General features: G+C 34.8%; 1 protein-coding gene across 2 annotated transcripts in view; it reads right to left on the bottom strand.

Annotated features, from left to right (window-relative positions):
* Positions 1-14,066, bottom strand: part of RUNX2 (RUNX family transcription factor 2) — a 456,664-nt gene that overhangs the window by 345,896 nt on the left and 96,702 nt on the right. For both annotated transcript variants that reach the window (XM_051997072.1, XM_051997071.1), the window contains one exon: positions 3,571-3,727. In XM_051997072.1, coding sequence (XP_051853032.1) covers positions 3,571-3,727 — 157 coding nt within the window. The remainder of the gene's footprint in view (positions 1-3,570; positions 3,728-14,066) is intronic.

Raw genomic sequence — 14,066 nt, 5'->3', positions numbered from 1 at the left:
TAGAGTGAGGGAGGGAAAGCAGAATTGGAAAGATAGCAGGATTGATTTAGTCTTCGAAATTTAAGAAAAATCTAGATCAGAAGCTAACTGACTTAGAGCTGTAAAGGGCCTCAAAGACCTTCGAGGACAGGTTCCTTATTTTAGAGATGAAGATGCACAATTATGAAAGAGGAAACTGGAAAAAATGTGCAATAAACCAGGTCAGGTACAAAGAGATACAGGTTAGAGAGTTTCCTGTCACTGAAAAACAACTTATTCTGTTAAAAAACAATCTTTGATTCATCTTATCAATATTTTCTTGAAGTTATTTTTTCTCTTGACTTCTGTTTACTCTTAACTGTTTCCTTTAATATACTGTATAGTATTGATATAGTGACATAGTGTTCATATTCTCTCTCTCTCTCTTTCTTTCTCTCTCATTCTCTCTCTCTCTCTCTCTCTCTCTCTCTCTCTCTCTCTCTCTCTCTCTCTCTCTCTCTCTCGTAGAAGTCTCTAAGACAAGTCTGGACCAATTTCTCCATCCTGCCTCTGGCAGCAGACTGTAGCATTTCAGATCCTCCACCAAGTCCCGGCTGCTTCAAAGGAAAAACCCTACTTTCTTCAGTTAAGATCATAAGAAATATAGGGGGAGGGGGTCAGCTCTGTTTGGACATAATTACACTTCATCAAAAGAAGCTTTCTTCATCTTCCATGCGTGAAAAGTCTGCAAGCAGTTAAGTCTGTCTTTTTTTTTTAAATATAAAAATTGCTATTTGGGAAACCAGCCAAAACTCAGAAAGCCAATATAGTAAAACAGTGCACACCCTTTGTTTCTCTTTGAAGTTTCTTAAATAAATATGTTGAGGGTTTACAAAGTACACTATCACTTTGCCATAGTTTCTACTCAGATTGATCAGAGAAAACTTAATGCAGAGTCTATATAATACAAAAGCACTATAAATGAAAACACTACCCTAAATATGAAAAGTAAAATAAAAATTGTGCTGATTCCTTAAATACTAAACTCCATTTCCTCTCTTTAAATAGAAAATAATATTTCACAGAACTCAAATGAGATTGAGGACACACAGGGAGTCCAACATATTCTTTCGTGTGTGTTATTAGAGAAAAGAAATACTGAGCTTTATATTTAATGTGGGACTGTGCTAGTGATTGAGTCAAAGAGATTTCAAGCCTAATCATTCAGTTGTAAGATAGAACAGCTCTTTTTTTTTTAAATGAAGTTAACTTAAACATGATGGAGAAATAACACCTTTAGCTTTGATTACAGTAGAGAGACCCAGCTTCATTTTATTTCAAACGACCTTTCTGTGACAGTATCTCATTATCATGCATAATTGTTCTTAAAAAAAAAAAAAGTTTAAAAGTACAACTTCTTGGCCATGTTCCTAGAAAGTAAACTAAAACTACTCATCGGAAACAACCCTTCTTGAATCTCCCTTATCAAGCTTTTACAATAGTAATAATTTGACATCTGATCCAAACTTAAGAGCAGTTAGTTTGGACTTTGTTTAAAAAAATAAAACCTCTCATTTCCTATGACCCATTATTCTGTTCCTGCTGTTCCAGAAGGGAATTTATATTTTTTAAACTGAATTTGCATCACACAGTGGGGTTGCTTTTTCTTTTCTTATAAGGAGGCTTAAAATGGAAATATTTGCTTAAATAAACAAATAAATACATTAAGCCTATTAGGGAGATGACATATAGAATTGTCTCAGGAGAATCCTGTGAAAACTGAAGAGTTGGTTTCCTTAGAGACATCCTTTCCATCATTAACTCCAATTATGAAGCAGCTGCAAAAAGGCTAAAAGGAAATTATTTTCTATTTGCCATCTTTTAAAAGGCTTCCTACAATTTCAGTATAGATTTCAGATGAGAGGAAATCCTTAAATACCAAAGGGACATTCAGAGTCATGATCATTTATCAGACTCACCAATTCCACAGTCGGGCTGAAATAAAGCAAGTTGGTGCATTAAAGGTCTACATTCAATCCAATTTTTAAAAATCCTACTACAAAGGTAAATGCCAATCACTGATAGAAGGAATAAGGCAAGTACATAGAGCCTTAACTAGAATGGGGCATTTGGGGTTTTGCATTCAAGATGTCAAATTTTAAAAACCCTAAAAATACTCATAGGTCTAGAGCAATGATGGGGCTTAGCACTTAGCAAGAAGGATCAGTTAAAAGCAGGAAGCTACCATATGGCCTGCTTCCCACTGCTATCACCCATCCAAGATGACCTCCTTCCCTTCTCTGACCTGCCTGCTGCTTCTCCTTCCCAGTGCCTTTCTGAGCTGTGGCTTCTCTGTGGCCCCAAGTTTTCTATCCCTCCCCCTAGTGGCTTCCAGGATCTTGGCTCTAAAAGTAGATTTAAGGGTTCATTTTGTGGTCCTTACGCTGAGGAACAGTTTGTGCTGCTCCAGGTGCAAAAATGGAGAGTCATATCTCTGCCTAGGCATTCTTACTTGAGAGTAAACAATGACCATGCTATTTTACTGTCTCCACAGAACAGGGATTCTTAACCTGGAAAATGCAAATTTGTTTTTTAAAATTTTTTGATAACTGTATTTTAGTATATTGATTTCCTCACATATTTTGTTTTATTCATTTAAGAGCATTGTTCAGGGGCAGCTAGGTGGAGCAGTGGGAGCACCAGCTCTGAAGTCAAGAGGGCCTGAGTTCAAATGTGACCTCAGACACTTAACATTTCCTAGTTTCATGACCATGGGCAAGAAACCTAACCCCAATTGCCTCAGAAAAAAAAAAAAAAAGCACTGTTCTGAGAAGACCATAGACTTCCCCATATTACCAAAGAGGTCATGATAGAAAAAAATTTAAGACCCTTGGTACAGTCATATTCAAACTCCAGTTCTTAATCAATTATGCTGTGACACAATAAGTGAAGAATATATTGACAAATTGCTACAACTTAAGAGCAATTGGGCTTCTATCATGACACTAACAATATATATATTTTTCTGTCCCCTTTGCCATTCAATGAACTTCGTTATCTGACTCCCTATAACCCAGAACTTGAACCTATGAAAACTTCCTTCCCCCTACCTCACTCTCATGTGCACAACAAATTTAATAACACAGCTTTTTGAAAAAAAAATTAAAATGATGAAACAAATCCAAAAGTTTAAAGGAGCCAAAAAGATAATAAATGTTACCTGGGTCTTCAAATAAAACATGAGTCACTACCCCTACCACTGGAGAAAAGAAGGCTGTTGCTTTATTTAATTAAACTTCATCACAAGGCACTATCAAGATGCAAAATATCCTGGTACAATATTGCTAACACTGACAAAGTCCTTTAAAGTTAGCAGAAGACTTTATTCACATTATCACAATGTATCCTCACAATAAATTCATGACAGGTGGTGCACAATTAATTTTACAGATTAATGTTTACAGATGTGTTTCATTTCAGGATTCTAGTGTTTAAATTCTAATGCCATCCACCACCATCACCACCACCATCATCATCCCTAGAGCTGACTTTATAGGGTGATTCAAGGGTTGCAACATGATCCACCACACATTCTCTCTTTAAAAGCCTCACCTCTTCCACTCCGGCCCACAAATCTCAAGTCGTTGAATCTTGCTACTTGGTTTTTCATGACAGCAGATGCATTTCGGAGCTCAGCAGAATAATTTTCATCATTACCAGCCATGACGGTGACCACAGTCCCATCTGGTACTTCTCCTAGGGCCACCACCTATAAAAATTAGGAAATGACAACAACAAAAATAGCGCATCAAGCAAAGTCTAAAAGATGTGAGTCATCCTTCTTAACTGTAGGCTTTATCAGGAGTCTGTCCCTGCTGCAACATAACTGTGGCCAACTGGAACCTAACAAAAGGGCCACTTCAAATACACCGATATTTCAGAGTGCATCCATTTCAAAATTGTACTAAAGAAAGCTTATTTTATTTTTTGCTGGTTCTTCAAAGGGGGCATCTATATATTTTTAAATCTCATGCTCAAATCATCGTCAGGAAACATTCCAAAAGAGAAAAGCTAGTGCATACTGCTAGTTTTCTGCAATCCACAGAGGTCTGAGTTATGATCCAATGAGAGTCACTGGCTAAAGATGATCTAGCCTCTTCATTACTTGTCATAGTTCTTAAATGAAATCCTGGACACCTATTAGGTGATCAGCCCATTTTAGCCACTAATTTTGGATTATTTTCTGATCTTCACATACAGATGATAAAACAAAATTTTAGCAAATATTCATGATAAGCACTACTACATTATGCCAGGGACTGAAGAAGTCTAAGATAGTTTCTGCCCACAAGAAGCTAAGTTAAGATGAAGAAATGAAATATAGAAACTTTAAAGAATAGCTAATAATACAAGATAATAAGTGATAAGTGTAGATAATTAGGTAGAACATTATAACAGAACCTTGCACCTGGAGTCAGGAAGAATTGAGTTCAAATTCATCTATCTTGGGATGATTTTTGAGGGCTTTTTGTTTTCAACTTTCACTCATGTTTATAAACTCAGCATAATCTATGACTGTTCCCTTTTTCTCATCTTCCACATCCAGAAATTGACCAAGTCCTATCAATTCATCCTCCATAGCACCTCTCATCTCTGCCCTCCCAGTCCCTCTCCTACTATTTCCCACTCCCAATAATCTAATTCAGGCCTATCACCATCATACCTAGCTCATTCCAATAGTTTCCTAACTAGTGTATATTTACTGTTTTTCCCCTCTAATACATTTTTACCACTGCTAGATTAATCTTCCTAATTCACAACTCTGAGCACATGACTCAAAAACATGAAAACATTATAGGATTCCCAAAAGCACAAATAAAGACCAAACTCAATGCAGGATTAAAGGATCTGGCTCCAACCAACCTATCCCCTCCTTATCTCACATTAAAATTCATGTACTTTTTGTGCCTGCTAAATCAGACAGCTCATGATGCTTCAAACACAAACATCCAATACTCTCTAGCCTCCCCTCAGCTTTACTCTCAGTACCTCTGTGCTAAGGATGATTTTTCCCTTCCACCAATCCTAACTACCCTTGAAAGGCCCAACTCAGTTTCCACCTCTTCCATGAAGTTTATCTTGATTTTCCCACTGAAAAGGGATCTCTCCTTCCAATAAATCTTTATAATACTTTGTTTATGCCTCTTTTAGATACTTCTTACATTCTATTTTGTATTACTCTTGTTCCTAGAGACCTTATCTTTCTATTAAATTCCTATACTTTAAAGGTAGGAATTAGGTCTTATTTATCTTTTTGTCTCTCTAAGCCTCTAGTAGACTTATTTGAACATAGTTTATTAAGAAATGATTACTGAATGAATACAGAAGAATGTTAAGTCCAAATTCATGGATTCCATATGGGATCAGTTAGTTTGTCTGTTCTTTGACTATAGATTATATTCTTAATCCTAACTTTACAGATGTGAGTCCTTAATCAAATGAGGGACAGAGTGGATGGATTAGTAGTGCTTATCCTGTAGAACAATGATTCTTTCTTGGACCCCCTATCCATGGATAGATTTCAGAGGTTTCATTTTTAATATTTTGAAAACTGTATTTTAATATAATTGATTTCCTTCATAATCTTTCCTTTGTAATCCAATGTATTTTATTTTGTACATTTAAAAATATTATTCTGAGAAGTGATCTGTATGCTTCAAAAAACTACCAAAAGGTCTATGACAAGAAGAACAATCAAAACCCCTCCTCCAGACAGAATAAAAAGTATCTTTATTATGTGCACAATTTTTTAAAAAGACTTCATAATTCACAACCAAGTCCTACTAACAAGGCAATATCACAGTTCTATCCCATTTCTCTTAATTCTTCCCCCAATTCTTGTCCAGATTCTGTTAACACATTGAGATAATTTCAATCTTTTCTTTGGAGGGCTTACAGACTGTCTCATTGAAATTGTCCAATATTCTTCTGCTAAATTAAATACCAACATGTGCCATCTGTGGCATGAGTGCCTTGCATGATAACTTATTCATATAAATTTAGTACAGTAATTAATATAGTAATTTAGTATAGTAATTCATATCTATCTACTAGCTCCCCACTGCTAAGAATAGGCTCTGATCTAGAGGATTCAAATCTCTAAAACATCTACCCTCTCTGGCTTCTTCCTTTTACCTGCACTTACCTGCACAAAACCTATCTTGCTTACTAATTTCTAAACTATTTTGCTCATTTCTCATTTGCACAAACTACTCATCATGATTGGAATACTTTATTCTCTCTTTTCTGTGTTTTAGAATTCAAGTTATAATCCATGTCTTCTTAAAACCTTCCTTCATTAAGCTATAACCTTAAAATAACCCACTGACTTCAAATTATCCTCACTTAAATGTGCATAAATTAATGGTTTCCATTCCCCTCTGAAAGCCATGTAATTTGAACCAACAAATAACTAATTAATCAACAAGCATTTATTTGGTGAGTGAGGTGAGTTGGGGTAAAGTGACTTGCCAGAGTCATACAGCTAGTAAATAGCTGAGGTCACATTTGAACTCAAGTCCTTCTGACTCCGGGGCTGGTGCTCAATCCACTGAGACACCTGCTTTTCAACAAGCTTCTATTAAGCACTTTCTGTATGCCAGATACTCTACTAGATGCTGGAGAACAAAAAATAAAAATTAAGCAGATTTTTCCCTCAAAAAGATTTAATGCTGTTGAGGAAAACAATAAGCATACAGAAAAGTAAATACAAAAGACATAAAAGGTACTTTCAGTGGGGAAGTATTCACACATGGGATGAACCAGAAAATATTTCCACAGGAGATGGTGCTGGAACTGAATTTTGAAGAAAGCTAAGGATAATAATAGGCAGAAGTGATGAGGGAGTATTTTTAGGAATGAGAGCCACTTTCTGCAAAGGCATAGAAAAAAGAGATTCAGTGTTCTATGTGAGAACAGGAATTAGGTGAGTTTGGTTAAAATGTTGAGTGTATAAAAGGTGGTAATGTACAATAATTCAGAAAAGGTAAACTGGAGTCAGATTAAAAAGACAAACAGAGAAAACTGTATTTTAACCTAGATAAAATAATTAACCAGAATACATAGCTTTTAGAACAGGAAAGGGACCCCTGTTTTAAGAATACTGACAGTGTCTATGTGCAAAAAGGAATGTGGAGAGACTTGAAATAGGGAGACCAATAAGAAGCTGACTGCAAAAGTCTATATAAAAGGCTATGAGAGCCTGAACTGGGTGAGGATCTGGAGACCTATAAATAGAAAGAAAGGGACAGGTGAGAAGAGATGTTATACAATTAGAATCAACAGAACTAATTATGTGAGATGAGGAAGAGTAGTTAAGAACAACTCTAAGGTTTTGAACTTTGATAACAAGAAGGATGATGATATTCTCAAAAGAAATAAGAATGTGTGCAAGTATGAAGAGATAATGATGAAATGATGAAGACATTCTGAGTCTGATGCCTTTGAAACTGGAAGTGTACAAAGGTGATATGTGACCAGAACTCAGGAGAGAAATTAAAGTTGGATATAGGAGTCATCGAATCAATGGGAGTCAATTAAGTCAAGATTTCACCAAGATATTAGTGATTTATTAAGCACCTATTAGGGACAAGACAATTTATTAAGAACTAGGGATACAAAAAAAGATGAGATAGGTCCCTATTCTTAAGCATCTAGTTGAAGAGGAAGGAGGTTAGATTAAACAACCAACTAAAAAACTATGATACAAGGGAGAAGGAAAAAGCAAGCTGTATTTGAAACTGAACTTCCTGGAATGGGATCAGTTATTTGCTATATCTCCATAGGCCAGAGGTTACTTAACCTCTTGAGAACTCAAAATCTTCATCTGTAAAATGAAGATTGAATAGAAAAATCTCTAATCTAATCTCTCTCTTCCAATTCTTAATCTAATAATGCTATGAGACATTAATTGCTGCTGATGTTACATAGTTTATAGGCAGGGGATATTAGGAAAGGCTTCTTGAAAGAGTTAAGATAATGTGAATTGTGCCTTGAAGAGTGGTGGGGACCTTGAAGATGATGGAGATCGGGGAGAGAGTGCCCAGAGAGGGACATTTCAGGCATGGAGGACAAAGACTGGGAGATGAGAGACATGGGAGGGAAATGTCGTACAACGAGTTCCAGAAGAAGAGTATCTTTTCTACAGTTAACAATCCCAGTCGATGACTCCTCTTGGACAATTGCCAAGAACTATATAGTAAAGCATCAGAATCAACAATATCCTTCCTTTTTTCTGGCCGTCCCTTATTGGAAGGCCATTGATGACATTTTATTCTTTAATTTAGAAAGCACAAATACATGCAGACTTTATTTACATGCATCCTATGTGTGCCTTATTATGTGAGAACATAAATCATATCTGTGTTTGTGTGACTTACACTCCATTAAATGGTCTGACGGCAAACGGTCTTCCAAAAACGCATGCACCTTTCTGGTGCCAAATAAGGCTTGCGATTCTCCCTAGGCACTCAATAAACTTTTGGCACTGCTGCTCCCACCAAGGACGCAGGAGTGATAACTGCTGGCACCATCTTTTTCCTAATTTGCAGACACAACGCCAAGCATCTTGCGATGTCCAGAGAAGAGCTGACTACATTTTTCAGTTTTCATTTGAATGTTTGGCATCCTGCAGATACTGCTTGGGTGGTGTTTGATTTAATACTCTGTGGTTTTCTTGGTTAGAGGGACAGGGATAAAAGCTTGATTTGTGATTTCACTGATAGACGGAACTCCCAAGTGAGGAAATTTCATCTTCAAAGGCAAGTCAGTACCTACCTACTCTATAAATTCATAATCTTGCAGAACTGAGAATATAAATAACTTGCCAGATGTGTCACAGGTAAGACTTGAACCTAAGTCTTCCTAGCTTCAAGGATGGTTCTGTCTATCAAATCCCTCTTTCTTTGTCTTTTAGATTGCAAAATGCATTTGTAACTAATAAAAGTACTGTTACTTTTGTTAGTTACAAATGCAATTTTCTACTTGTGGAGAAAAGAAAAGGTGTGAAGAGTGTTTAGTATTATGGATCAAAACGTTGGAATTTTAATTCCAGTTCAGCAGATGACTTGTTATGGTACCTCAGGCAAGTACTTGATCATTAGGGGCCTCAGTTTTTCAACCTATAAAATGGGAATAGTAAAACATTCTCTCCATCTATTAGGGATTAATAAAATAACATCTGTAAAATGTTTTGACTCCTTAGAAGAAAGATGTTATATAAATACAGAGAAGATAATTATGACATTGCACTCTGGCTAAGACTTGGAGGGCTAATGTTGTATTCTAACCAAAGTCCAATTTGCACTAAATATAGCCTCTTGGTATAAACCATCCCTTGAGGCTTCAACTTGGTATGTTATTCTTTGCTCTATATCCTGGGATAGTCTATAGCGTTGTTGAGAGGTATGGAATGGCTGCTGGGTTTCACCCCAGACCTGGCTGCATTTCAGAGGGACGTAAAGTAATTTCCCCAAATATAAGGTTTTTCAAGAACTCTGAGACATTATTATTATACTGCATATTTTTAACATAATGGATTTTTTTAGTTAGAATAGGAAAATTGATTCAATATGGGAATATATAAAAGTAAGGATTCCCTAACAGTAATATACATAAATTCATTTTGCTTTGCCTAACCATTATAATAATGACCACATTAATCATTGGTAAGATTTATATTGTTTTGTACAAAACAAATAACATAATCTAATTTGAAGTCTTCTCTACCTTAAATACATCTAAAAGAAGGCAACTTTGCCTGAAAATTGCCCACTAATATGATTTACTGCAGAATTTTCCCTATATGCCTAAAATTTAGATTAATGGTCGACTGTATTGTCTGTACTAGTAATTGTGGTATCAGATCAAGAGACCACCTAATTCTTTCCTCAAGATTTTTAAACGAATATTTGACTTTATATAAATTTAAAATGTTAGTGTGTGTATGTATATATATATATATACACACACACAGACACATACACACACACTTTCTTTTTTTTAAACAGTACATCTAACCTTCAAGCTAAACAAACTTCTCTCCTGACCCTCTCGACTATTTGAGTTACTAATTCATTGAAAAGCAAAAAAAAAAAATCTATTAAGCATTTTAACTGCACCCACTCTGAGTCATCAGAATGTATTCTGATGGATGGATTAAAGAAACTCTTTCATTAGTTAAAAGTAACTATGGAGCCTGAGCTTGTCCTACAATTCTGTTAGTCAATTAGTTAGTGAGAAATATTATCTGAAAACACTACTGTGGGACAAAGGTAGTCTAGAATCAAAAATTTTATGATGAATAAAATGCTTTAAAGAATCAAGCCCACAAACGAAGGGCAAAGAAAGTAATGATATTCTGTCTCAGGGACTCTAAGAAAAACTTACCTGTGTCCTTAGCTCATCTCAAGGTACCAAGATGCTGATATCAAGTGATAAAGAGCCTAAACATATCTAGGTGAAAGAAGGTTGCCCTCTATTTACCAGCCTGAAATTCATCATGGAATTCTATGAATGAAACTGTAAATTCCTTCAGGTGAAAGAGAAGCAATGAATGAGGGAATAGTCTAAGCCTTATCTTTTTTTTTTTTTTTTTTTTTTGGTAAATGGCTATTCATCCAGATTTATATAGTATTAACAAATGAAAGTAAAAATTGTCCATGACATTTCCATGGTGAGATTGCTGCTTTTATCTAATCAATTGCTCTTTCTGGTCCACATCATTTGGCACAGTGTGCTGGTAACAATGTTGAAATGCAGTTATTAAACAACACAAAAACAGACTGAGTCCCGTTAGTTGTAGCCTGTGTAGTTTAGAACATGAATTACTGGTATTAGAAATATTCTAATGAAATCAAAGGTTGTATTTGAATAGCAATGGTTTCAAAATAATTTAAAGCAAAATACCTGAAGGCTTTCACAAATGTTCCAGCTACTTTCAAAGTTCAGGCCTAGAATTTAGGGACAGCCAACTGAATTCCAGAAATAAAAAGTAAAACAAACATGATGTACTACTTTATAACTTTAAAAATGCATTTCACAGAGTAGAATAATTTTATGGAAAAGATTTTGATTCAAGCTGGCAATGGATAGGCCAGGCATCAACTCAAGTAAAAATTTCTAAAGATCGGCAATCTGGAATTTTAAAAGCATTATCTTGGGTGTAAGGCCAAATTGGGGGCAGGGGTAGAGAACTATATTATATATCTAAAGTAGCTATTTTTCAAATGTCCTTATTTGTCATTTAAAAATATTTATTTTCCTCGCTGTCTAAAAGGACTATCTTCTTACCTTACCAATAAGGCACATTTATTTATCCAAATTTAAACTATTAGCCCACAAAAGTAACACAAATACAGTTCACTTAAAGATAGAAATACAAAAGATTTCTTCTGTGACTCTACAGCTTAAAACTTACTATAAATTTGCAAAACTTTTACAATTCACATATGTTTTAATAAACTATATTTAGGTACAATGAGATCTGACGGGCCTGAATATGTACGAATGCAAATGTTCAGGAAAAATACAACAGAATAGCTTCAGGTATAGCTTTTAGAGATAAAAAGAGTATCCAGTCAAGCTGAAAAATGATTTTGAAATGGAAATGCTTCAATTATTTTGAAACCCTCTTTTTAAAGAAATACTGAAAGGCATCGTCTAAAATGTCAAATTAGCTATGTGTAATAATCTAAAAGTGTCTTTGCTACCTTGAATTTTCTGGAAAAGCATTTTAGTGAGAACACTAAAAATATCTCATGTACTCTAATACAAAACAGCAAAACACACTTGTACTACTTTGTATATAAAAAATACATCTGGAATTAGGGTTTCAACGTTGTACTTCAGCTTGAAGCTATCTAGAAAAGCTGAGCAATGAATTCTGAAAATAGGGTTTACAATGGAAACGCTGACAGACCATAATGATGTGACTGACGACTAATTTAAAGTGTTTGTTTGCTCTCCGTTATTTCTGCATAGTATTAACTAATAGGATGAATTTGGAAGTTACTTTTTCATTATTAGTATCATAGAGGATAACAAAGGGCCCTGAACTAATAAGTCATACTATTTTAAGCTTTCAGTAAGATGGCCCAGAAAGTAAAGTTAAAAATATTTATCTCCATTTCCTTGACACCTGGGCTGACTGAACATTTCAAAACTGCAAAGTTTGGTTAAAAAAAAAAAAAAGACCCTTCCCGTATACTGATAAATAGCCTATGTCTTCTTGGTTTTTGCCTACTAGTCTTGTTTTTTATTACATATTATTAATCCACTTAAATTTTGAAAATATTATGATTGTCCCCCAAAAGTCTTTCCTTGATTCATATGTATGTTAAGAATCATTGTCAGTATCACTTTTTAAGTGGCATCCCAGCTTAATATACAACGATAGAGTCCACAGTAGTTTTTTACAAGTAAATTCTTTGATTTAAAAAAAACCTAAATGATTTATTGTGAATATTAAAAAACAACAATCCATAGTACAGGAATGTATGAATTTCATATTTACTTCCAAATATTACTACCAAATTGTTATCTTCAAAGAAATTGCCTCATTTTATGACTCCAAAGTTAATACCTCATCCCAGGTAAATTCTGCCATACCAAAAAAACTATATTGCAATGTTTCCTGCAATAAACTTTGTTCTTTTCTAAATGACTAGGAATGCATAACATTCTGATGGAAACTGAAAATTTTGGCAAAATTTTGGATGCTTCCCAATACCTGAATATCTGGCTTCTATGAGGCCAAACATCCACATTTTGGGCAAAATTGTTGTTTATATTAATATTTCTATCCCTTAAATTCACGGGAGGGAAGACATGAAGAGAAGGGATGATATTTTTTAGATTAATTCAATTTAGTACTGGTACTGTTGTCTGTAAATTCAACTTACTATTCAAGAGTATCCCATTCACTAAAAAAAAAAAAATTCATAATTAACTATATCACTAGACAACAAGTATGATAATAGCACAAAGTTGTAGTTTTATATATATATAAATGAAGGGGGACTTTTGGAGGGGATATTATCACATTCAGTGAAAAAAAATTTACTAAGTAAAATGTTTTATTACCTGTGGTATTCACTATTGAGGGGTTCAAACACTTATCTTTTAAATTATGTCATTTCTATATTAGAAAAAAGCTATTTTTATTCAAAACATAAATACATGCACACATATCATATCAGCATAAAGCTGCATGAGGTAATAGCTTGAAATTAATTTACCATCCCTGATCTTTCATTCAGCATACCAAACTCTTCATAGAACTCCAAATATAAGAACAATCTGGTCAAACATCCAGATGTTTCTAAATGTGCAGATTTCTGGCATCAGAGAGTATATGTAGCCTAATCACTAGACTTTCAAAGTTTTACATCAGATGCTTAGTGCTGTGCAGATATTACTCATCTTTTTACTGTATATTTCCAATAAATTTAAATTTTACATCTATTTAACATGTTCCCTTCAAGATTATTGAAAATTCTGGGGCATGGGTAAAATGAGTCTTTTAATCACTTTTTAAGTTGGTAGATTAAATACCAAGTGTCCACAAATATTCCAAGATATCTATTTTTCAGAACATAAAATGCTAATCATTAAAAATGAGTAATTAATAAGGGAAGATGGCAAAGACTAAAAAACATTTCATGAGTCAGTTGCAAAGTGAAACTTGCCCCAGAGTAAGCATCCCTTTCCCATAATGCTCATTCCGATTTCTGTACTGATACTAACTTAATATAAAAATCTATCTAGATAACCAGTGCTTTTAATTGACCTGGAATTTTCTTTCTTTCTACTTCCACCCACACACTGAATTGTTGAGTGGGGGAAAAGTGATCAAGGACTAGTAGCTGCGATTGGCCTGTGGGAGTTTTGGCACCAGCCCCAACATAGGAATAACTGGCATAACCTCCTCCCTTTTTTCATTCCCGGAACTTTCTTTACTTACCCTGATCTCTACTGACAGTACCAACCCAAGGACCCCAAGTCCAATCTGCGCAAGTTCTGCTAATGAGGGGTGGTGAAGATTGGTATAG

Source organism: Antechinus flavipes, chromosome 4, assembly GCF_016432865.1.
Source record: "Antechinus flavipes isolate AdamAnt ecotype Samford, QLD, Australia chromosome 4, AdamAnt_v2, whole genome shotgun sequence".
In the NCBI taxonomy this organism is placed as follows: domain Eukaryota; kingdom Metazoa; phylum Chordata; class Mammalia; order Dasyuromorphia; family Dasyuridae; genus Antechinus; species Antechinus flavipes.
This window is presented reverse-complemented; position numbering and strand designations above follow the sequence as displayed.